General features: G+C 45.6%; 1 protein-coding gene across 1 annotated transcript in view; it reads left to right on the top strand.

The window, feature by feature from the left end:
- ADAMTS9 (ADAM metallopeptidase with thrombospondin type 1 motif 9) overlaps positions 1-25,664 on the top strand; it is a 77,856-nt gene that overhangs the window by 18,022 nt on the left and 34,170 nt on the right. Inside the window, 20 exon segments of the mRNA XM_079316642.1 lie at positions 637-783; positions 1,642-1,783; positions 1,999-2,103; positions 6,465-6,610; positions 11,296-11,477; positions 11,576-11,712; positions 12,757-12,874; positions 13,119-13,214; positions 15,563-15,729; positions 15,839-15,968; positions 16,545-16,671; positions 18,307-18,517; positions 19,244-19,408; positions 20,517-20,681; positions 21,549-21,668; positions 23,210-23,314; positions 23,458-23,625; positions 23,802-24,086; positions 24,722-24,883; positions 25,465-25,641. Coding sequence (XP_079172768.1) covers positions 637-783; positions 1,642-1,783; positions 1,999-2,103; positions 6,465-6,610; positions 11,296-11,477; positions 11,576-11,712; positions 12,757-12,874; positions 13,119-13,214; positions 15,563-15,729; positions 15,839-15,968; positions 16,545-16,671; positions 18,307-18,517; positions 19,244-19,408; positions 20,517-20,681; positions 21,549-21,668; positions 23,210-23,314; positions 23,458-23,625; positions 23,802-24,086; positions 24,722-24,883; positions 25,465-25,641 — 3,055 coding nt within the window.

The raw sequence follows: 25,664 nt of genomic DNA, 5'->3' as shown, positions 1-25,664 counted from the left end.
GAGCCAAGTCTATCCCTGGTGCAACCCTGCTTAGGCACCAGTGTGGCCCAGGGTATTTAACTACATTAGAAAATATTTTGCATCCAACATGGTATTGCCTGTGTACATGAGAGTCTGCAGTCAGTGGACTCAAATCAATCATCTCCTTCAGAAATCCCTCAGATCAACTCTTGGAGTTTTGGGCAGTTCCAGAGTATTTACCATTTTTATGAAGGAGGGGCCAAACTCCAGCCCATCTGCAGGATAGAAACTTTCAGCTGAAAAGGAAACTGCAACTGGATTTGCATCTTGCTCCAGGCTCCCTGGACACTTCTCTGGCTAAATATATGCAGTCATGGAGTGGAGAGCTTAGCAGGGTGCTGCACAGCTTTTTCCAGATGAGTGCTAGGAACCCTGTTCATTAACACCTGAATTTATTATGAGTATGTGTGTATTCATACTTTTATTCTGTATAAAATTACTTTTTTATATGGAATAAAAATACTTTTGTTCTGTATAATTACATCTATCAGCAGCATATTTAGGAAAAATTTTTGGATTTGCTTGCATTTAGTTCACACTGTTGCCCTTGCTCTGCTAAATACTTGAAGTTTGTATCTTAACTGACTCTGCTTTTCTCTGCTCTTTTCCTCTTAGATTTAACATGCCACATGATGACAATCACAAGTGCAAGGAAGATGGAGGTAAAAATCAACAGCATGTCATGGCACCAACACTGAACTTCTATACCAATCCCTGGATGTGGTCAAAATGCAGTAGGAAATACATCACTGAATTTCTGGAGTAAGGCCTTGCATATGCATGTGTTGGGCTGTTTTCACATGTCCCTGTGTCCCAAGGAGTTCTTCAGTTAATTTGGAGTCCTAGTGTGCAGCGTTTGGAGGAAATCAGAGGGATTTGTGTGTGCACGCATCCTTTACATAGAGCAGGAATGCACCCCTGGCATCCAGTCCCTGCCAGTTCAGCCTCATGATAAGCTGGCAAGGACCAGCCTCTCAATGGGGAAGAATAAGTCTTCTCCCATGGATATTGCTTTTAAGGAATGTGTGTTCTCCTCAAACCTGAAGAATGACTTTTCCAAGCCTTGTGGCCCAGATACGGAGCTGTGTTTTAGAAGGCAGATTGAATCTGCCTTTCTGCTCCACAGGTCAAGATAAAGCCCTGGCACTAATCCGTGGTGGGAACACCGTTCCAGGAGCCCACGGGTCAGTTTGATGCATAGTGATTTGCCCATTTTGCTGTGATGCCTTCCCGTGTGTTGTGGTGTGGAACAGAATGATGGTGTTCTGGCAAATCCAGGAGCTCAATCCCTCGGGCAGTTCTGCTAATCAGTGATTTTTTTTTCTTCGTGAATTCTCTATAAAAATGTGACAGTGCTTGCTCAGCAACTAAATGCACACTCAGAAATGCTTTTGCCATGGTAGCTGATTGTGCTGTGGTGGATGGTTGCTGTCACAGCACAGGGGTGATGGTGTATGGGTAACACACCCTCCTCTGCTTGAGTTTGAAATAGCTCTTGTAGTGCTTGTCAAATATGGCAAACATGGTGTGCAACTGCCCTAAGGCTAATTCAGGCAAACATAAGTGGGTTCTGATCTCACCACCTCCTGTTTAACATCATTATTCTGGTTTGTGTTGTAGCACTGGTTATGGGGAGTGTTTGCTTGATGAACCTTCATCAAGAACTTACACATTGCCTCAGCAGCTCCCAGGGCTGATTTATGACGTCAACAAACAATGTGAGTTAATTTTTGGACCCGGATCCCAAGTGTGCCCCTATATGGTAAGTGAAATTTCACACTTTATTTTTCCTGGTTTTGCCAGAGCAAAATAATGTCTCCTGGGGTTGGATGAATGGCAGACTCACAATCCATCAACTTACTGTCAAGCTTGTGAGTTAATGATAAATCCTAGGGGGGTAATTTCATAAAAGATCATCTGTCTGGTAAGGCATGTGGCAGATATTTAATGTTTTGATCTCTGCAATCACTTAAGCAGATGCAGTGTCGGCGACTTTGGTGTATCAACGTTGATGGTGCTCACAAGGGATGTCGAACCCAGCACACACCTTGGGCTGATGGGACAGAATGTGAGCCTGGAAAGGTTTGTAATACCTTGTGGTTTGTATCTTGTGGTTTTATTTCCTTGGGATCAGGCTGAGCATGTCAGTCAAAATCATCCTACCCCAGTGCCAGCTGTGTGGGGCACTGCTCTGACTGCAGTGGTGAAGCCCAAAGCAGCTTGATGTGTTTTAAGCCTGGTGGTGCCTGGATAACATGATTTAAGTCAACTGCTTGACATAACATTGTTTAAAGCAGGTATGCCCTCTGGGGTGCTTACCTTTTTAAATTACTGCCCTTGAGTGAACTTCTGCCCAAAACTTTTGCAAAGCTCCCCCAAGCTTTTGTTAGAAATTGCCTATGTGATGTGAGCAATTAGTAATTCTGTGTAACATAAACTTGTCAGCTGGCTTTTCATCTTGACAACTTCAGAGTAAAATATAGAATTAGTTGACATTTTCTGTATGGAACATTTTTAGCAGTAATTCATAGAAACTTTCCATTTCCATGTGCAATGTTAATTTCCAGCTAGCATTGTGGTCTCTAGGATAAGTGTTTAATTTTTAGTTGTTCGTATCTGTAGAAAAATAGTTGAGAGGATTTTTCTTTTATTGAGATACTGAAGCTTTTGAATAAAAATGCTAAGTGGTTCTTACCATTCTCCATCTGTGTCTAGTAAAAATAGTGTGATGTTATTCTACATGGTATAGCTTAGAATTTTGCTTTTCTTGCTCCTAAGATCAACATTAATAATAATGTTTTATTTAGAAAGAGTCAAAGTTTTAAATCATAGTCTGTCAAATGTACTTTAATAAAAATTCTGGGTGCTGTTTTAACTATAGTTTTCCACGCAGGCTGTGGAACTCTTTGGAAATTTATCTTTTGATGCATGTGTCTGAAAACTCAATTGTTCGATGATTTCCTTCAGGCCAATGAGCATCATGTATTAATTTTCCTTCCTTTCTTAGGGAAAAGTGCAATTGCAGGTTTGTTTTTATGTTGAGAATGTTAGATTACATTAGAGATATAATTGGAATGCCTAAGCTTTTGTGTAAAATCCTCATTTTGAGAGTAGGTGCCTGCAGAATCCCTGTGACTTGAGACCTTGTGCTCTCAACTTCTCTGTTGGTATGCTTGGGATCTGCTTGCTGCTGAAAGATCAGCAATAACTTTGAAATCTTATTGAAATTCCAAAAATCTGGACTGCAGCAAACCTGCACTTACCCTTGGATATGACCAGAGTGATGTGCAAACAGCAGCTGCTGAGCAGATCAGCACTCCTTCAGAGCTGCCCCTTGTCATGCAGTGTCCAGCTGCATGGCTCCTAATAAAGACCATGTGAGCAAAAACATTTCAGGCCACAAATTTAGACATTCTGACAAGTTTAGACAAACTAGACAAGTGTGAACGTCTCAGCTGAGAGCAGATGGGCTCTTAAAGAAAGATAATGCAGCCCACTCGTGTTTGGGCATTTAAATGTGCTCTCACAAAGGGCTTTATGGAGTAATTTCTCTGTCTGTGTGTTCATCTAATTCAAGCTTAAAGTTTGGATCATCATAAACTCTGTCCTGCTTGGTATTTACTTAGGCCTGTAAAGTGCTGGGGTGCAAGTCTGAAGTGCTTTTCCTTGGAGTAAATTGCTATTTTGGTACTCTGCTGTGGCCAAGAGCCCTGTCAAACTGCTACTTGCTGACTAATGCCTCAAGTCTGCATGTTTAAAGCCCGTGCTGTATGTGTTGGCAGATGGAGAAAATACCATACCATTTTTATGGAGATATCTTTGGAAATAAGAGAGCCTGAATAGCTAAAAAAAAAAAAATCTAGCTAAAACTACTGGGATGTAGATTTAACTGGGCTCTAAATTTGCTCTTAAATCAAGGGCATTAAAAAACATTGAAGTATTAACTTACTCATATTTTGCATGTGAGGACACTGAATCTGATACTGCTAAATCAAGCCATAAGCCCAGCCCAGAGTCTGGCTTTGCTGGGTGATGGTTTTACCATGTTCCACAGAACCTGCTCATTGTTGGGTGGAGATAAATCTCTGAAAGAAGATAAAGTGGGCTGTAAATCTGAGCCACTCTCAGTTGTGGTTTTCAGGGCTGTTTAAAGCATGGTAGCAGAAGGGCAGATGAGCAGCAATGGTTTGCCCTGTGGCAGCAGGCAGTGTGTCTGTTATGCATGCATGGAGCTCCACAACCCCTTCTGCCCCCTGCTACTCCTTTCAGCCAGCCAGCCCAAGGCTGGGAGCTGGATTTGGGGAATTATCTGGAGCTCCAGTGGCAAGACAAAGGAAAGGAAAGTCTGCTGTAATGTCTTCCATCCCTGCCAGTGCTCTGCAGCTCCACTGTGTGTCTAAGATGTTTTGAATTTGCTCCAGACAATCTGCCTTTTATTCTCTTCATCCTGTGAGCTGTAAGCTTATAGTAAAGAGAACCCTGGCAGGCTTTTTAGTCTTTCTGCTGTATCTCAACATAGAAATTATTTTTAAAATGCAAAAGGCACAAAGGTTGCACAGCCAGACTGTTCACAGTGTGGTTCCAAGAAGCACCATTGCGTTTTCATAAGATAATCTTGCCATTTATTTAAAACAGCTGCTCTTTTCCCCTGCTTGGCTTTGCCATCAACTCCAAACCCCAAATTTTTAATAAAATCAATGGATGTAGATGACTTCCTGGTTAATACTCAACCATAGGATGGGAGATATATAGGTTGTGTCACGGTCTGTTAGCTGTGTTCATTCACTAGTTAGCTATTCAGTCATCTTCCCTGGGTCAGTGGTGCCAGGCATGACTTTGGTTAGATATTTGCTGTGAGCATCAACATTGCTGCAAGAAGTTCTCCACTGGGACAGCACTGTTGGATTGGTGTTATGTGTTTCTGTTGTTTAATGATAGCTGTCAGACCTGTTTGGACCTGTATAGGGACCCCAACCTTCAGGTTTTCAACCTCTAAATACCAGGAGGAGTTGTGCATTGTGAGAGTTTGTCCTGCAGCAAGGAAACAGGCATTTCAGCTGATTTTATTGCTGTCCTTTACTATAGCAGATGGGTTTTACTCAGTTTTATCTGGGGAATCAGATCTTCAGATGAAAGCAAATCTAGGGCATTTTGCAGCCTAGGGACCATGCTTGTCTCTGAGCAAACACCACATGCAGGACTTGAATTATGAGTTCTTCAGCTGTCTTGCAAACTATGTCCATGGGCAAATGCACCTGAGATAAGCTTTCTTCATCAGCAGAGCTATGTTACAAGTCAGCCTTCATGGGCAAAAGGTGTCCCATGTGCAGCAGAGCTGGTGTCCTGTGGGACAGGACAGCTTGATTCTGCTCTGTTTTTCTAGATATTTTTGTCCAAGATGGTTCATAAGGCTAAAAAAGCAGGATGAGCTTGTGGTGTGTCTTGACAAAACCTTGCTGTGATATTAGTGGAAGGGCTGGAAAAACACAGTGCATTGGCAAATTTGACTTTGTTCCCATAAAGATCATCAGATCTGAGCAGCTCCTGGTGCATAGGGAGTATTTTAGTGATGCTCTCTACCTGTGTTCTGTAGCCTCTTCTAATCTGTGAGCAATCAGCTTCCCATAATTACAAAGATTTAGGCATCTGCATATCTCTGGGTTTAAATCAACTGTAGCAAGCACTATTCACTGAGAGGGGACATTTTCCACCTACTCTGATAAGGCCACAATGTGATTCTTCCTTAGACCTCACTTCTGCAGAAGTCTGTGTAGTCCATCTAGTGAACATGCCCCAAAGAAGACAATTTATATCATGGAAACAGGGATGGGGGCTTGCCAAACCAACTTAATCCAGTTTTCCAAACAAAAGAAAACGAGTCATAGCTGGAAAACAGAAGTGTATACCAGGTCTTGGCAAGTCCCATGTTATGTCTGAGTGTAAAAAAAAAAAAAAAAAACCACTTGGGGTTGAGGAATTAATTTTTCTATTTTATTTGCCTTTTGGATTTGGAAGTTTTCTGCTTTGGGGAGGTTTGAGTTTTTCCCTGGTATTTCTCCTCATTGCCTGCCTCCTCCCCTGACACAGCACAGTTTCTGCAGCTCTCCAGGAAATCAGATAAAGCAGCTTTTTGAAAAGCCAGTGCTGTGAGCTTGCTGTGCTGCTTAGCACCAGGAAACAGGGAATATTCAGTGGTTGCTGTTGTCCTCAGTTTTCATCCCATAAATCATTCCACAGACTCAGCACCTTGCCTTCACTTTGCCATTTAAGGGTATACAGAGAAAAAATAAAAAGGGGGGATGACAGACAAAAATATAAAGTACTTCAGTTTTATTTGATTACAAAATCATTGAGAAATAAGTGAGGCCGAGTCTCATTGCCCAGGTTGGTCACCTGGAATGCACAGCACTGTCCCACCTGTGCCATGTCTCTGTTCTCTGCAGCACTGCAGGTTTGGCATGTGTGTGCCCAAGGAGCGAGAGGCGCCGGTGACAGACGGAGCCTGGGGCACCTGGAGCCCCTTCGGGAGCTGCTCGCGGAGCTGCGGCGGCGGCATCAAGACGGCGATTCGAGAGTGCAACCGGCCCGAGTGAGTCACAGGAGAGCCACAGGGCCACTGGGGAAAGCAGTGTGGGTTACCCAATGGGCTGAAAGCAGCTTTGGCTGTCCCCAGTCCTTGTGGGTGACAAGGGCAGGTGGCTCTGCCCTGGGGATGGGTGGCTTTGCCTGGCATGGGTGAGGCAGGATCTGGTCATTGGTGTGTGAGTGAATTGCTGTAAAAAGGGATCCATTCAACAATGAGGGATAAAAAGCTGATACCTCCATGGGTTTATTACCTTCTGTTTTCCTGTAGAGGCACAGCTGGGGTCCCACTTCCAGAGGTGTTTTTCTTTCTCCAGTGCTGTGATTCTCAAAGGAAGGAGCCTTCCCTTTTCACCATTTTACCCCTGCTTCAGTTGCTTTTGCAGCTGTTCCTACAGGCCTTTATAATAAAGTTTTCTACTGTTTTATTCCTGCTTTGTCTGGTTTTGCAGCTTTTTGGCTGATCCTTTATACAGTTACACTTCAGCTGGTGCAGACTAGCCAAACCTCAGCAGAAATCTGTGCCCCATTAAAAAGTGGCACTCAAAAATGTTTGCTATCAGCCTGGAATGCAAAATCCTGCACCCTTTGAAACAGCGGGGAATTTTGCTGTGGGCTTCAAGGAGACAAATATGTAGTTGGTGCAATAGTAATAGCTTGAGCAACTGGTATGAAAACAGCCTGTTTACGTAAATTGTGAATTGTGCTGGTTTCTGTTTAACTGCCTTCTTGCAGAAGGGGTGGGCAGGAGGATTTCTGGGCTTTTATTTGGGACTGAGATACAGAGAGGAGAGGGGTCTGTGGAGCTGGTTGCACTGAGGGGTCTTAAAAAGATTCCTGTTTCTCATCACTGGTGTTGGATGGTTTATTGCCAAGGAAATTGCCACTAGGGATGTGCCAGTGATAGTTTCATCACTGCTAATGGGAGAAGGGAGAGCTTATACCTGTGACAGTAGTGGTAATAACAGAAGAGGCTGCTCAGCACAGCTGGGCAAGTGTCAAAAGTTGAGGCTAAGAGAGTAGGACACCAGCACGTTAATTAAAACAATGCTAAGAAAAACACAAGTGCAAAGAGCTCTCATCTGGCTGTGCTGAGTCAGCACACTCCATATGGTCTTTGGTAGCTGTGGAAAGACAAAAACAAAGCATCTTGCCAGCTCTGCTGCTGAAACTGTAGATGCTATCAGCAAGATGTATTCCAGTATTCTGAGAGGTATCTATTCAGACTGGTAGCTTTTTGTGATAGAAAATCTCTTTTATCCTAAAGGCTAGTCAGGGGATTTGAAATTCCTTCTTCCCTGATAGCTTGTGGTTTGTGTCCTGGTGCTTCAGTAGGTGTATTGCTGTGGATGGGATTTGCAGAAAGCACCTAAACACACTCAGCACCAAGCTGCATGAGAAATCCTTATGATTTATAGTGTTTCTTTTCCAGGCCCCTTTTCCTAAGCCTTGTGCTGACACTGGCCTCTCTTCTCCAGCTCCTCACAAGGAGGGAGAAGTCTGGCCTGGCACCATCCACAGAGCTTTTCACTGATGGTTGGTTTGTGCCTGTAATTTGACACCATAGTGTGAGAGCTCCCACTATGTGTTCCATTATCACGGGGCTGCTAAAATGACACAAATGGATGAGACCCCACTAGATGCTCTCTTGCCTTTTCCCCTTCTCAAAGTACTTCAAAACCAGACAGTTTCTCCTCTGTTGTAGAAGGCAGCAAACCCAATCCAGATATCTCGAGTAAGGTCTGAAATAATTCTCAATAAGTCTTTTCTATTGAAAGATGGTTTAGATTTTTCTCTGAAGGAGGATCTGGGGTGGGATCTTGTTTCCAGTAAAAGATTGTGTTAAATCTGGCATTGAAAATTACATCCATTCCCTCTCTGGTACAGAAAGTCAGCTGCAGCTCCTGCCTCTCTCTGTAGAGTGCTCTGGCACCTACATGGATGAGTATCCTGCAGGATGCAGGAAGAGCTGTAAGCCTCTGGAATGGCAGCAGACTGTTGTGACATACCCTGATGGAATGTGTTTGCTAACCAGAGCAGACCCTTCCCACTGAGATTGCCCACATGGGAATTTCAGCCTGGCTGGTGGACAAAGCTTGTGGCTGACATGTAAACACATGTATCAATAACTGTGCTAGCCACCAACCAATGCCCAGTCCTAGGACTTCCTGGAATGCAGAGAAGGATATCTCAAACTGATCTGTGCACACTGGAGCTTCACAGATTTTTCTGCAGTCACAGATGCACAGGTACATGGGCAAATGTGCCCTGCAGTTAATTCTCCTTGTGACAACCTCAATGCTCCCAGGCAGAGCTGCTGCCCATGGGGCAGGTGCAAAGCACCCCCAAAACAGCACTTCTTGGCAAGGTATCTGTACCTGGTGCTCCTGGACTGCTGGGAGCTGCGTCAAAATCTGCAAGTGAAAGTGCTCAAGGTGATGGATTAATCATCATTATTTCAGACCTGTTGGGGTGGGAATGGGGATGAGACCCTGTCATTTCCTGGGTCTGAGAGTTTCTGGGCTGCTGGCAGGAGTGCAGTGGGTCTGGGGTGTGTGTAGGAACTTGTCAGGGGAATGATACTGGATTGAAGGTGGGTCCACATTGGCTGCTAATTGGTCTAATAGATGATTCAGAGAGCAGGGAAATGGAAGCAAAACAAGGAGGTTTCTATGCATGTACTGCTTTCTCTTCTGTCTCTGTGGTACATTGTTGATGATCCATAAAAATATTGCACAGAATGAAGTATGCTGTATTTCTTCATTACATTGAAAATTGATGTTATATGAGAGTGACTTGTTTTTCAGGGTCAGCTCTTTCTGTCCTTCAGATTCTGTGAGAAGCAATGCTGGTTAAAAACACTCTGAAACTGTCAGGGGAGTTTGGAGCTCTTTTTGAGTGTCAGAAGTATGAGTATGCTTCAGCCCCAGCACTGTCTGCAAGAGATTTACTGCCAGGGTTACAAAGCTGACAGTTTGCAACAGGGTGGCAAACTTTAACATCCTTCAGTTTGTGGTGTGTCCATGTGTCAATGTTATCTCAATCTCAGGGGTCATGTCTAAAGAAGGAAAAACTAAATAGTAGCTTGGGATTTTTGGATTTTATCAGACATACCTTTGAAAAAACCAAAAAATACTCCTACATGTTTCTTCATATTCTCCTTAACTAAATAGTTAAGAGTTTAATTTTAGTTAAATTGATTTATATTGGAAGCAATGTGGTTGCCATAAAAAGGTTGTAATTGCAATTGTTTTAAAAAGAAATGCCCACTTAAAGGTTTGTATAACTCAGAGGCTTTGCCAAACTGCAGAAGTATAAATGCTTTTGAAGTGAAAATGATGAATCCTGTTAATTCCCCCATGAATGACTCTGACTCACCCAGATCTGGAGTGTGCTGCTGCCATGATTATCAAGTTTCCTGGTGTGCTGTGTAGTAAGGTGGTTGAGATGCCCCTTTGTAGCTAGAGGTAGCTCACGTGCCTGCATGGGAATAGTCCATGGGATGGGCTCTGGTATTGGGAAACCCCCAGCAATGACCATCGTGCCTGCAAGTGTAATCAAGTAAGTTCTTTGAAGTTGTTTGTGACAACAAGGTGGACAACAGACTAAATCAGTAAAAACCAGGTTTAGACTTATTCCTCCACTAGGAACTGCAAAGGAGTAAAATCAGTCTGTAACAGAAATCTGCAATGGACACTGTGCAGTTACTTGGGCTTTTTGTCACTGGTACTTGCTTAATTGCAAACACCAGAAACCTTTGTTAAGTGACAGGCATTTCACTTCCACATGGCATGTGAGAACTGCCCTGAGAGCAGGTAGAGCTGGTGTTTGTAGCTATTGCTCAGGGCTGTGCCTGAGGACAAATCATACCCAGTGGCATTTAGGGTAGGACTAGAGGGGTGTGCACCACTACAGTGAGGATCTCAGTGACTGGAGGATGCTGGCAGGAAAAATCCCATGGGTGTAACTGGTGGTGCTCAGCATCTCACCTGCAGCTGCTCAGGGAAGCAACTCCTTCTGCCAAACTTGTGAGCATTCCTAGTGGGGTACTGATGGGGTGGTGGGAAGTCTGCCTGCCTTTCCCAGTTTTGCAGGCAATCTTTTGGCAAGGGCAAGCTGTTCTGTGCTTCTCTCTCATTTGTTTCACAGGAACTCCGCTGCTTGAGTCACAATGAATTTTTCAGTGTAAGAGAGAAGAATACATTTCTAACATTTGGGGCTAGATATCCTGAAGGACTAAGTGCTGCCTGACCTTTCAGCTCTGCAGGGAAGGAAGCCTTTTCTCCTGTAATGTTTAGTTATTTGCAACCCACTAGATCACAGGCAAATTGCCAGCCACAAAATCCATGGGACTGATGGGGTTGTAAGTAGACATGGGCCTGAGTGAGATCTCTCAGTGTGAAAATAAATCCTCAGGTGGGGAAGAAGATGTTGCTCTTCCTTTCTGGTTTCTCTCACTACCATGGCATCCATCAGAAAGCAAATATTCTCTTTTTCATCCCTTTTTATTGCATGTGGGCTTTTTTTTTTGTTAGACACCAACACAGCATTTCCTGCTTGTCGGCCTGGGATATTAATTAAAGATATGCAGAAAGACAGAGCACACAAAATGCTGTTGCAAATCCTTCCTGTACTGAACAGGTTGCAGAATTGCAATTCCACCTCACTTCCAGCCTGGTGTTGTCTCTGCAGACCCAAAAACGGTGGGAAATACTGCGTGGGGCGTCGCATGAAGTTTAAATCCTGCAACACGGAGCCGTGCTCAAAGCTGAAGAAGGATTTCCGGGATGAGCAGTGTGCCGAGTTCGATGGGAAGCACTTCAACATCAACGGGCTGCCCACCAACGTGCGCTGGGTTCCCAAATACAGCGGCAGTAAGTGGCTGGGGGGAAGGCAGCTCCTGCCTCCTGGATTGCTGCCTGGGGCTGAGGGTGCTCAGATAACTGCTCCTGGTGTCCCTCCCTCCCCGCAGTCCTGATGAAGGACCGGTGCAAGCTGTTCTGCCGGGTGGCGGGGAGCACAGCCTACTACCAGCTGCGGGACCGCGTCATCGACGGCACGCCCTGCGGCCCCGACACCGACGACATCTGCGTGCAGGGCCTCTGCCGGGTGAGCACGGCCTCCTCTCCACCTGGGGACTTGGTAGGGCAGCCTGCTGCTTCTGCACCGTGCTCCTGGCGGCTCTTGGCATGTTCTCTTCTCTCAGAGGATGCCAGCAGCATCTGCAGACTCTGTAAGCCCCAAATGGTCTGAAACTAGTGCCAGCCTGTAGATTTACCAGAGCCACACATAGAATCATAGGATCATTTAGGTTGGAAAAGACCTTTGAGATCAAGTCCAGCCATTAACCCAGCGCTGCCAGGTCCACCACTAAACCTTGTCCCCAAGTGCCATATCTGCATGTCTTCTAATACCACCGGGGAGGGTGACTCCCACCACAGCCCTAAGCAACCTGTTCTGGTGTTTGACGACCTTTTTGATGAAGAATTATTTCCTAATATCAAATCTAAACCTAACCTGTTGAACATGAGACTGTTTCCTCTTGTCCTGTTGCTTGTTACCTGTGAAAAGAGCATGACCCCCACCTGGCTACAACTTCCTTTCAGGTAGTTGTAGAGAATGCAAAAGTGTCTCCTGTGCCTCTTTTTCTCCAGACTGAACTCCCAGCCCCCTCAGCCACTCTTCATCTTACATCCACCAGCTCTTCTTGGGACATACCCAAGTGCAAGATGTTTGCACATCTGCCCTAAGTTACTGAGGGCTGTGGAGCTTCAGCCTGAATCCCAGTGTTGCTTCCTTCTGTGCTTTGCCCCAGTTCTTCCTGATCAGACCCCAGAGCCCTACATTTCCATTCACGATTGTTCTTCACACTTTTCTCTATGGGAATAATCTATGCAAGAATTTTTTTTCTAGTGAGTGCGTTACCCGGTACAAACAGTTGCTCTGATTCTTGCTTTGTAAAAAAGCCTTTTGTTGTAAAATCTTGTGGGGTGACCACACTGTAAATCAGTGGAAAAATGTGGGGAAGCAAACCAGTTTATCTCACAGCAGCCTTTTGCATACACAGCTTTTATGTTCCTTAATTAGGAGATTTGTCAGTGCTGTTCTAGTCTGTATTTGCTCAATCTATTTTTTTCAATTTTTCTCTTAAAGCAAGCTGGATGTGATCATGTGCTGAATTCAAAAGCAAGAAGAGATAAATGTGGTGTTTGTGGTGGGGATAATTCTTCATGCAAAACTGTTGCAGGCACATTTAACACGGTGCATTATGGTAAGAATCTGTTGCTAAAAACTTTATAGTGAAAAATGTGGGTCTATAAAAGCCATTATGACACTTAATCTACAAAAACACTGATGTAAAACACAAAATCCTTCTAGCTATAGTATATTCCATTTTACAACTATTTATGCTATCCCTAAATGAAAAGTATCAGCTTGTGTAATGTGAGGTAACTTAGCTTATTTCCCTTCCCCTGTAGAAAACAAATCAAATGCCTGTGTTAAATCTTTCCTAGGTTATAACATTGTGGTTCGCATCCCAGCTGGTGCCACTAATATTGATGTGCGTCAGCACAGTTACTCAGGGAAACCAGAGGATGACAACTACCTGGGTGAGTTGTACTCCTTATTTCTCTCCAGAAATCTGCTTGGTTGTCTGGTTGTGCTGATATATCTACTGGCAGCTCTCCACTGGGGAGGTTGAACAATTCATTTAAGGGAGATGTTTTCTTGGTGAGAATTTTTCTATGTCTGCCAAACATACAGCCTTATCTTCTTAATTTTTATTTTTGTTCATGCCATTTTAGATGCAAAGTTTGGGAGGTTCACCAACTATAATAAATATTCCCTTAGGGTGTGTCTCAGGCTGTGAAGAACTGTTAAGCCTGGGTGGGAACAAGGGGACAAAGCTGGGAACCAAACAGAATTCTGAGCTCTGCTGGAGTCTCCTCATTGCAACTTTGTCTCTGCTGTCACCAAGCTTTAGCTGGTGCCATGTCCTGAAAGATGTTTGTGCAAAGACATACAAAAAGAAATTATTTTCTATTCTTCTGAGAATAATAATTCTGATTTCACTTAGAGTGAAGCCTTCTTGTCCTTGTCTGATAGTGACATGTAACTGTAAAGAAACACCCTGCACCAAAGATGTTGGTTTGATTTAAACCTAACAGTAACTTGGCCTTTGGCTGTTGGACTTTCATAGTCTGTGTTTTCTCTAACCTGTGTCTGTGTCTTTAGAGGCAGAAGAAAATACTTGTGGTGCTGTATTAGACCACTCTGCTACATGCACATATATGCTGTTAGCATGACCATGAGTGTCTTTTCCACCATGATCACTAACTCACCCCATAGATAGTTCTCTTTGGGTTCAATAGCAGAGATAATACACATGAACATCACGACTGATATTACACTTGCCAGTTGAAGGCTGATTTTGCCATTAAGTTCTTTCTAGGGTCTCTCAGAGTCTCTGGTCTTCTTCTTTTGCACACCCTGTGCCTTGCCCCACCAGCTATGTTCCAGTAGCACTGGGTCCTGGACTTATATCTTTGAACCCTGGACCCTTTATTGAGGCAAAAAATTGAGGTCGTGCAGTATGAATATGCATCAGCACCAAAAAAATGTTGCTGAGGACTCAGAGTTTTTCTGTTATGGAGGAGGGAGCCAAACTTTATTTTTCCTCTTTCCTAGAAAAAGGAATCCTCCCTGTGTTGTGCCTATTCAAACTGGTTCACCCCAGAACGAGCCCCAAACTTCTCAGCTCTTCTTGGAGGGCCTTTAATCTTCTTGGGAAACAATGAAGTCAAATCTTCTTTAATGTTGCTTTAATATTGCTGGGAAAGCATCTCTTCACATTAGGCCTGACTGGAAGCAAATGAGAAGTGTGCATGTGTCCACTTACTTTGCAGCTCACTGAGTGTGAAATCTTCGGCCCTTGGTTACTGTGAACCTTGTAGTTGCTTAACAATTTAGGAGGAATTTGATGTTGTCATCAAGTCCAAGATGTACCTACTGTTGTAGGAGATACAGTAAAAGAGAAGGAATCCTTTAATGAGTTTTACTACTGCCTAATAACATTAAAACCTCCAAAGTGTGAAACTTGGTTGAGTGTAGCCTCTGCTTTGTGAAGTTTTCTCCATCTATGTCTGTTTGCTACTGAGTAGTGTTTTGCTTCATTATCTCTCCTCATTCGATGGAAAAAAAAACTTCCCTTTGGTATTTTTCTGCTAAGATTTTTCAATACAGGGGCCTTTTAGTAATGTAGCTGTGATGGGTGAAATGGTGGGGAAACTAACTTAGGAAATTAGCTACATAATCGCATTAGTGTGAAGTTGTGCAGCAGACTGCTGTTTTCAGGAAACTGTTCCTTTTATAAAGCATTTAGGCTTTAAGCCTCCAGTGCTCTCACATACCTTAAGATTTGGAATAATAAAAAGTATGGGGGGAGGAGGAAGAGAGAGACAAAGGGAGGGGATACTGGCCAAACTCCCTGTAACTATATACTAGAAAATTATGTTTAGGTAATTAGGGTGCATACATTTACCCTAAGAACACACCTGGAAAACACCGGGGAAGCTACCCTATCCACACAGCTCATGAAAAGGTTTGGGCAGGATTATTTCTGTGGTGTATGTCAGGATACAGCCTATGTGTGCTCCTTGCAGCAGCCAACCCAGAATGCCTTTTTTGATACCTCTGCATTGAATTATGGATTAATTGTTTAGCAACAACTTCAGGAATTCAGCCTTCATTTTAGGAGGCTTTCCAGTGGGAAAAGGAGAAGGCACAATGTCTGCAAGAGCTCTGCTGCTCACTTTACATCCTTTCTGATTCTGAAAAGCCCAGTGGGCTTTTCCCCCCAGCCCCAAGGGAAAGGAGCACTGAGAGCACATGACCCACATTGTTGTGTACGTATGAGTTAATTCTGCCTCTTTAGTTCTTGTTTTTTGCACCTATGCAGCCTTATCTAACAGTCAAGGAGACTTTATATTAAATGGAGACTTTGTCGTCAGTATGTTTAAAAGGGAAATCAAAGTTGGGAATGCTGTGATCGAATACAGCGGCTCCGATAATACTATTGAAAGGATTAATTCCACAGATCGGATTGAGCAAGAAATAACACTTCAGGTGAAGTATATGTTGTGTGTATGGACAAGTCTGCTCAGCATTGTTGGACTGAAAACAGTGGGCAGTGTTACCTGTTGGTTTACTCTGCTTCCTTTTTTCTTCCTCTCAGGTTTTATCAGTGGGCAATTTGTACAATCCTGACGTTCGTTACACATTCAATATCCCTATTGAGGACAAGCCTCAGCAGTTTTACTGGAATGAGCATGGCCCATGGCAGCCCTGCAGTAAGCTATGCCAAGGTGGGTGCTTGGGAAGGCTTCATTTTGTCCTGGATTCCTTTGGGGTCGCATTGGTGTCAGATCCCTCTCTGATTTCTGCAAGATTCTCACCCTGTGGGTACAATTGCTTCCCTGGTCTGCAGTGGAGGGTAACATCCTAAAAGGTGCTTCTGGGTTTCAGAGCAGGGCACCTTAGAGCCCCTTCCAGCCAGGTGAGCTTTGCAACCTGGTTTGCAGGTGAGGAAGCTGAAGCACAGAAAAGGTCATGAGGCATTTCCTAAGGCTGCAAAATACACCAGTGTCTGGTTTTGGGTCTGACATCCAGTCATTGCCAGTGCCCACCCTTCTAAATACTCACTCAGAGCCCATCCCTGTGGGGCTACTGCAGTTCTCTGCCTGTGTCCATCCCATCTGTGATAAACCCCCTCTGCTCTGCTCAGTCTTAAACCTCCTTTTTCTGACAGAGGTAAAAAAGCACCCTTAAACATCTCTTAAATACTACTGTGAAAGGTGTAAGAGAAATAACTGCATCGATCACTTTGCTGCATGACTGCATGACTGCATGACTCAACCCAAGTGCTGGTTTTCTCTGTGCAGGAGAACGAAAAAGGAAGCCTGTGTGTAAGAGAGAGTCAGATCAGCTCACGGTGTCGGACCAGCGATGCGATCGGATTCCGCAGCCTGACCCCACCACCGAGCCTTGTAACACAGAGTGTGAATTAAGGTGCACTGTGCTCAGCCCTGTATATCAATAACATCATGTACTTATTATTTACTCTTCTTTCTCACCGGGCTGTATTGGATTTTGGAAAGGAAAAGGATTGGTAGCTGCCTTTTGTCAACCAAGAGGGATTGTCATCCACCAGTGGTGTTTTGAAAGGCACTTTTCAATGTTTTTATATTTCTCTTGCTGGATTCAATTAGGGCTAACTATAACAAAAATTTTCTAATGTTGAAAAATCTCCCTGTGCAATACAGGACCTGAAATCTGCATCTGCCTGGATCAGAAATGCTCAGTGCCATTCTACATACAGCCTGCAGAGAGGAAAACATATACTTAAAGCAAAAACTTAGCTAAGACTTGGATTTATCATTGTTTATTTAAAGCAAAGAATAGGCTTAAGCATAGAATGGGTTCGGAGCTGTCCCCAGACAATTCCTGGCAAGCTGAAATTGATGGAGCACAGCCTAAATCATCACAACCCATTTTCCTTTAAAAAGCAATCTGTTTTCCTTTCTGGGGCTTAAACATGGTGGCATTAAGCGCCGCTGGTGAAGCAGTTGAGGTGGCCGAGTTTCCCCGAGGGGTTTCCCCAGCCCTGTTAGAGCCGGGCTCTGCAGCGGCTCTGCTGGGGCTCTGCGGGGCCGGGTTGTCGCGGTAACAGCTGTTGCCATTGCAACAGGTTGGAAACTTGAGAAGGGCAAAGCAGGAGTCTGAAAAGCACGCAGAGATGTGAGGCTCCCACTAGTCAGGAGCTATTGATTCCAAATCCCCTTGATCTTATTCTTCTCTGGGCTGTGATAGAGTTTACTCTCTTTGACTCGGGAGTGGGGCTCTGTGCTCTCTGTACAGGCACAGGCAGCATCCCAAGGGTCTCCAGGACCCCCAGAGGATGTCAGTGCCTCCTCCCCCAGAAGCCATCCCTGCCAGATGTGAGGAGCAATGAGTTCCTGCTGGCTTCAGGGTCTCCAGGATCCTCCCTGGATCAGGCCTCATATCCAGCATCTCTTTCCAGAGCTGGACTGGCTTGAAGCAGGGGTGTGTCCCCAGGTGGGTCCTTTGGGGCCTCCAGCACCATCCTTGTTGTCTATCTCACAGAGGAGGCAGCAGGGTGGGAATGTGTCTATCAAGAGAGAACACTTCTAAACTCTGCTGGCACAGCTAGGGCTTGAGTGTCACGTAGAAAGTTATGTGCTTGTCCTTTGGAGAGCTGAAACTGCTTTGTGGGTGTCCTGCACTGTGGAACACCTCTCAAACCTGTGCAGATAATTTTCTGATGCTGTATTTTCCAGCTTTTAGTTTTTAGTGGCTGATGTGGCAGGTCAGGGGAACATGGAGTGGAAAGCTTTGGAAGCTTTCAGAGCACTGTTCCTTGATTGGCCATGAAGACCCCTTGCCACCTTGGCTAGTCCCACAGGGTTACATGTGGCTCTGCTGTCTTTATATTGCTTAAGAGAGCCTTGCTGACAGTTCCTTCCCTTCAAGCAACAATGCCAGGGTAATTGTAAGTCCCAGAGCGCTGAAAAGCATGACCTAGAGCCAAAACTTCCTGTTCAAGAGCATATATTCCTTATTTCTGTCAAACACCCTTGAGCACACTCCCTGCAGAGGCAGGCTGATGTGTGCTGTCCTGCGCAGGTGGCACGTGGCGAGGAAGAGCGAGTGCACGGCGCAGTGCGGGCTGGGCTACCGCACCCTGGAGATCTACTGCTCCAAGTACAGCCGGCTGGAGGGCAAGATTGAGAAGGTGGATGATCGCTTCTGCAGCAGCCAGGCCAAGCCCAGCACCAGGGAGAAGTGCACTGGAGACTGTAACGTGGGAGGATGGCGGTACTCAGCCTGGACTGAGGTAAGGGATGCTCTGTGGCACGGTGGGTGCTGCTTCCTGCACAGGAGTACATTGGGCTGTTTAGGTTGCTATCAAAATATATGTGAAATATGGCCATGGTGGTTCTGCTTTCATTGTTTCCTCTGGAGGACACTCTAGTCTGAATCAGCCTGGTACTCCTCACCTCCCACTGCAATTAATCTATACTTTAAGTATCTGTCTTCATTACATGAAGCTCTGCTAACTGTCTTCCACCATCAAAGCTGTCACCATTGCCAGGAGCTGGGGAGGACATGTTGCCATCATCAGAGGACTCCTGAAATTTGTTTCCTTTACATATCTTAGCTTTTGCACAAACCGGGAAATTCCTGAATGCAGGCACCAAGAGATTGATGTGCCTGGGGACTTCCAAGGAGGGCACAGTGAAGGGGAGGCTGGCTGGTCAGAGAGAGTTAATCTCTCTTAAAATGAGAACGAGCAGCAGCCATTTAGGAGAACTGGAAGGCAACACTTGTAAAAGTAATAATGGGGTTATAACCTGTAAAGAATTTGTGGAACACATTGCTACGACATTTTATTAAGCTTAGCAAGATTAGCCTTTTAAAGGAATACATAAAGTAAAAGCCTGTTCGCAAAGTACGAATTTTGCTCTGGAGGTTTCCTGCAGTCACTCCCCAGTGACTCAGAGAGGGAGGAGGCACTAGCAGTAGAGTGGCAGGCAATGCTGACAGGCTGTGTCCCTCGCAGTGCTCCAAGAGCTGCGGCGGGGGCACGCGGCGGCGCCGAGCCATGTGTGTCAACACCTACAACGACGTCCTGGACGACAGCAAGTGCAGCCAGCAGGAGAAGCTGACGGTGCAGCGCTGCAGTGACTTCTCGTGCCCACAGTGGAAAACTGGCGACTGGTCCGAGGTAGGTGCTGCCCACCAGGGTGGGCTCACCCTGCTGCTCCTCCACCCTGAGAGGCTGGTGTCTGCAAAGAGCTGTCTCCATCCCTGCTCATCTGTCATGATTTGTTTGTGCCGCCTGCAGAAGGTGGCAACCCTGTGCATAGGGAGGCTTCAGACAGGCAGCAATGTCATTGGCCTTGTTACCACTGGTCAAGTGGCCGCTTTCCTCCCTGCAAAGCCACAGGGGGTTAATGTCTCTCCAATCCTGCAATAATTTCTCCCCTGCTTTTTGTAGTTCTGCTGTATATTTGGGAAGAAAAATACCTTCTGCCCTCATTTTCCCTTGAGATTGTCCTCAAGAGCCCTGGCAGCTCTGGCTGTCACTGGAGGGCAGGATTGCACCCTGCTGATGTTTTGGTCAGCCTCTCTCTGCTGTTTATTACCTCTTCCACTGCTGCTGGTGTTTTTTGCAATGCAACAAATCTTGATAGGTTTGTCTCTGCAGCAGGACTGGGGGTGCTGGAGAGAAGTCTTCAAAGGGTGTTCATCATTATTGTGGCCAAATTTCTCTTGTTTCTGTGAGTCGTGTTCTTTTAGGGCATAATGAAAGCAATTAAATGGGAACAAGGTCTGTTCTCCACCAAACGTGTCTTCTGACTTGAGCTGGTGGCAGTCCAAGTCACATCAGGGCAGTGGAAGAGGCGCTCACAGCCTGCAGAAGCCAAGACCCTTAAAATGCACACTCAGAAAGAACAAGTTTTTAGAAGCACCCTGTTGTGCACAGCTAAAACCACACAGGGCAGTGCTGTGCCTTTGCCCCATGTCTCACAACTGCTGGAAGTCAAGAGCCTTTATGGTCTCATTTTGCCCCTGCTGAAGGATTCTGGCCCAGCTGTGCTCTCCATGCTCCAGGCCCAGCTCTAGACCAGCTCCTGAGAGCAGTCTTGTTGACAAGACACTGCCCTGTCTTCCAAGACATGATATGTTAGTTAAAAAGCTGCACTTCAGCACCAGGCTTTTTTAAGTAGTGCTTGCAGTAGATCTCCAGGTTTATTTTCCAGTGCCAGGGCAGGTGCTGAGCTAGCAGTGCATCCCTGGCACCACCTGAACTTTCACTTTTCTCCTTACAGTGCTTGGTCACCTGTGGAAAAGGGCACAAGCACCGCCAGACGTGGTGCCAGTTTGGAGAAGATCGATTGAACGACAGGTTTTGTGACCCCAAGACGAAGCCAGAGTCGGTGCAGATGTGCCAGCAGCAGGAGTGTGCCTCGTGGCAAGTGGGGCCGTGGGGCCAGGTACCACACAGCCCCACGGGGCTCCTGCCTGGGGGGATGGATGAGGGTAGCTGGGGCTGGGCGCTGCGCTTTCATCCGAATTCCGCAGCATAACTGTGTTAATTGATTTGCACACCAAAGCAGCCCTCTGTTTGCTTGGGTTCAGTGGATAGGCAGCAATAACAGTACCTGCCCTTTGTGCTAAATTTAATCTCTGTCATACTAAATTGGCCGTGATTTTCCAAAAAAGGGGTTTCCAAGGTTACGCTCCTAAATCCATATTTAGGCACATAAATACATGGCCTGATTTTCACAGAAAAGCTGCTCACGTTGAATAACTTTTGTTGCTTTTAATGTTTTCCAGTTTCTGGGTTAGTGAGGGTTTTTTTTCTGTTAAAATACAAGTTACTCATTCCTCCTAGAGTGTTCTGGCATCTGCATTTTCACAAAGCTGTTAGCTCTTGACTTAAAAAACAGCAACAAACCCAGACCAGTTGTCCCAGTCAGACAGATTTCCCATCAGTAAAATTATTCATTAGCTGCTCGTGCTACCATGGGGCTGAACAACCAGTTTTAAAGAAGGATATCATGCAGGTTCTACCAGACTCTGATTCTAATGTGTGCAGCAAAGTAAATCATTTCAGTGTTTGCACCTTCCTTCCCAAAGAAGCAAGTGAAGCGTGCAAGGCACTGATGGCTGCAGTGAGTTAAAACTTTGACCTAATTTAAAGCTGAAATGCACGAAGTGGAGAGAAACCAGAAGGGAAACGGTGTTTAATTTTTGCTGCTCTTGCTATGTGCCTAAACAGTGGCTAGGCTGATTAATACTTTCTAACCAAAGCACCTTCTCAGACCCAGTGCTCTTTTCTCCCATCTCTCTTTTCCCAGTGCACTGTGACTTGTGGCCAAGGCTACCAGATGAGAGCAGTGAAGTGTGTTGTGGGCACCTACATGTCAGTGGTGGATGATAATGAGTGTAACGCTGCAACCAGGCCTACAGATACCCAGGTAAGTCCTGCTGTCTTGTCTCCATCTTTTCCCAGTGTGTGTATAGAGGCATCCAGGCTGCAGGTTTTTTGCTGCAGCAAAGCTTTGCCCTGAATGCCAGCCCTGCAGAGCAGTAGCTTGGGCTGCTCATGGTTATTGGAAAGATGCAGCACAGCACCCTACTTTGGTAGAAATGGGACAGATAAACTGTGTTCAGGGAGTTCCCATGCAGGTCTTCTCCATGTGGTTCACCTTACACTCTGAAGCACACCAAATTACCAGAAAGGCAACAGACAACCTATGAGAGTATCAGGACTTTGTGGGTGAAGATTAATTACCTTTGCTTGTGGTTTATATCCATGGAGCTGTAGTCACACAATGGGGATGTGAGGGTGTGTTCAGATGCAGCACTAAAGTTGGACTCTTAGGAGCTCACGAGCTAAAGAAGCTGCAGTGGATGAATATGGGATAACAAGAGACCACAAAGTTGAGACAGTATTTCCTGGCCTCAGAGGTTCAGTTCTTGACACAGCAGACACCTCCTTGAAGTTGAATGATGGAGTCGAGGATGCATGGCTGCAGTCTGGGCTTGTGTTGCTGTTGCCCCTCACCACAAATGGTATCTGTCATCTAGGAGAGTTGTAGTGCTCATGCCCAGCCCAGCTTCAGTCCTGCATGAACTCAGAGTTTAAATAAGGCCACAACATTTGGGAAGGAGCTGTTTTTCCCATGCATGGAGACCGGTTGCACTACAGTCAAGGGGTAACAAACCCACCTGTCATCAGCCATCATTTGGCATGCATGCCTCCAGCATAAGTGAAATCACAGCAGAATGGAAATCCAACTTGCCATTTGTCAGAAGCTGCTCTCCCCCTCATAGGGACAATCACTATTAATTTCCTTTCTGGCAAGGACAACTCAATGTAGTAAAGTTGTGGATGTTCATAGTTTCTGGCACCAGACCTCCCAGGAGGTCCAGACAGGACCTGATCCCTCCTGTGAGGCATTGTGCAAAGACTGAGCAGAATGACATGTCTGTCCCCAAAACCTCCTTGCTTGGTGTGTGGTGGAGATCAGCACATGGATACAGGTGGTCTGGTGGACTGCAGGGAATCAAAGGGCTGCAATCAGCAGCAAAACCTTTATTGTGTGGGCTGCAGGTCTCACACTGAAGGAAGAGAGCTTTGAAGAGAGATAAAGTTGCTGTTTTGCAGATGTGTGTTCATGCCAGAACCCTTAATGAACTTTCATCTTTTGCCTCAAAAACATCTGGTTTTAATGCATGGAGATGGCATATAGTTATGGGGATCCCTATTGTAGAGTTCCTAGTAAGTCAAAAGTCCACATAGGGTACTGCATATGAAGGCCTCAGGATATTGATACCAAGTTTTGCTGATTCACCAAGAGAATGCAGGGAGGAAGCCTGCCTGCACAACGTGTGCAGCTCACACAGTTTCAAGATGTTGTGTGTTCTTCATAATTACATTGAAGAGGAGGTGGTTTAATGAAAACATCTGCAAATTCTTTATTTCCTGCTTTTCCCCCATGTATTTCCTGTACAGGACTGTGAAGTAGCTGTATGTCCTTCCCATCCAAATAGTCCTGAAGCCAAGAGAGCCGTATCAGGCATTCACAGGACACAGTGGAGATTTGGATCCTGGACACCGGTAAGCACACATCGTAACTCTCAGGATTATTTTGCAGTAGACAGTGTGATATTGTAAAGTGCATATGCTGGACTTTTCATTACAAAGTCCCTGCAGTGTATGTCAGGCAGCTTCTTAGTGGAGTGCTCTTTGCTCTTCCCTAGTGCTCCGCAACCTGTGGGAAGGGAACGCGGATGAGATACGTCAGCTGCCGGGATGACCAGGGCTCTGTGGCCGATGAGTCAGCTTGTTTCCACCTCCCAAAGCCATCAGCCACGGAAATGTGCACCGTGACACCCTGCGGGCAGTGGAAAGCCTTGGAGTGGAGCTCTGTAAGCATCACGCTGTCTCTTGCAAGAGACCTCATTGCTGGAAATGTGCTTCATTAATCTGTTGCACTTGCCCTTTTATAAGTGAGGTTACTTGGGTTTTCTGCTGTTCATTATTAGCAAGAGCTGGTTTTCAAACTGGAAATGTGATTGTGTCTCCTTTTCTCACTGTAACGCAGTGCTCGGTGACTTGTGGTCAAGGTAAGGCAACGCGACAAGTGATCTGCATCAATTACAGTGACCAGCTGGTGGACAGGAGTGAGTGTGACCCAGACGACCTCCCTGCCACCGAGCAAGACTGCTCCATGTCTCCTTGTCACCCAAACAGCCATGACTACGGCAGGCCCATCCCCCCTTTCCTCTATCCGGATCATCGCCTCAAACCGCACCCTGGGGGCGGCCCGAACCGAAACCGCGCCCATATGCCAGGAGGCAATCAGTGGAGGATTGGCCCCTGGGGTGCTGTAAGTGCCCTGATTCTCCTGCTCTTGGGTTTTGTTGGGTTTTGTTTCTTTCCCGAGCTAATCCAGTCTTTCCTTAAAGTCACCACAAAGGGAAAAGAAAGAGGGACCTTTCACCCCAATGTCTGCTCCCTGCTCACACAAGCAAGAGTTGTGGAAGGGCTCAGGCATCATACCTCCTATCTCCAAGGCAGTCTAGGTAGAAAGCTGACAGCATCATTTTCCATGAGGCAAAGGCCAGCCTCTGTTTCTTGTCTGTCTCCTGGGACATTTACAGCTGTATAGAGCTGTTGCCAAAGCACAGCACAGCCTTGATGCCAGCTCCTCTCACTGTAAACAGTATGCAATGCTTTATCATGGAAGTCTCTAAAGGGAATTAACCACAAATGGGATGTCAAACTCTGCAGCAGGGATTACTCACCTGCTTAAAACTAGGCTGGCATTTACTTTCTTTGCTTAGTCAGCATCTAAGTCACTGCACTGCTATTAGCAATAGCTGGGTTTTGAAGTTTAATAATGCCTGTTAGCTGTTTTAAACTTCTAGTGGTGCATTCCCACGATTCAAGGCACTGGGAAGGAGCTTGGAATGCAAACTTGTTCCTGGACTCAATGAAGCCATGGGCAATTGTGTCTTCCAGTGCTCTAGCACATGTGCAGGGGGGTTCCAGCGACGGGTCGTGGTGTGCCAGGATGAGAACGGATACACCGCAAATAACTGCGACGAGAAAAGCAAACCCATGGAGCAGAGATCCTGCGAGTCTGGGCCCTGCCCCCAGTGGGTCTATGGCAACTGGGGAGAGGTGAGTGCACCATCCATCTGGGCTCCCTGCCCAGGGCAAGACATTCATTAGCAGGTGGCTGAAAAATAGGAGAAGAGAGGGGTATTGTGGTGACATTTATTAGAAAGATTGGAACTTGAAGGGCAGCCTCTGATAAATGAGTGAAGCCGAGCAATTGCTGAGTGGTGGTTTCGTTTCCATTTGTCATGGGAAAACTTTCTTCCCAGGCAAAAGAAAGTTTTACAAAAATTAAGATTTTTTTTTTCTAAGAGAAGCCTAGTTTAACTGAAGGCTTTTTTTTTTCTTAGTAAAAGTACTGCTCCCTTTTGAAAATTAATCTGAGATGAGCAATTGGAGATGTAATCCTCCACTATCACATTGAGTCAAGCAATATCATGGTGGAGCAGCATGAACAGCTTGAGGGGGAGAGAAGCTGGAGCAGCTGAAGGTCCATCTGAGGCTCACAAAGGGATTTGGCTGGAGTGGGTTAGTTGGGAACAGAAACTACCATTGGTTTTTTGAGGTGCTAGTGCTTTGGGCAGCAAGTGAGCAGAATTTTTGCTGTCCCAACGGTGACTGCTGTGTCCTGTGCTGACTTGCAGTGCACAAAGCCATGTGGAGCAGGGACAAGGACTCGGCTGGTGGTGTGCCAGCGCCCTAATGGAGAAAGGTTTACGGATCTGAGCTGTGAAATCCTTGACAAGCCACCAGACAGAGAGCAGTGCAATGTGCAGGACTGTCCTAGAGATGCTGCCTGGAGTGCTGGTCCTTGGAGCTCGGTACGACCATAAACTCTTTCTCT

The sequence above is a fragment of the Erithacus rubecula genome (genome assembly GCF_903797595.1).
Source record: "Erithacus rubecula genome assembly, chromosome: 13".
Taxonomy (NCBI): Eukaryota; Metazoa; Chordata; class Aves; order Passeriformes; family Muscicapidae; genus Erithacus; species Erithacus rubecula.
This window is presented reverse-complemented; position numbering and strand designations above follow the sequence as displayed.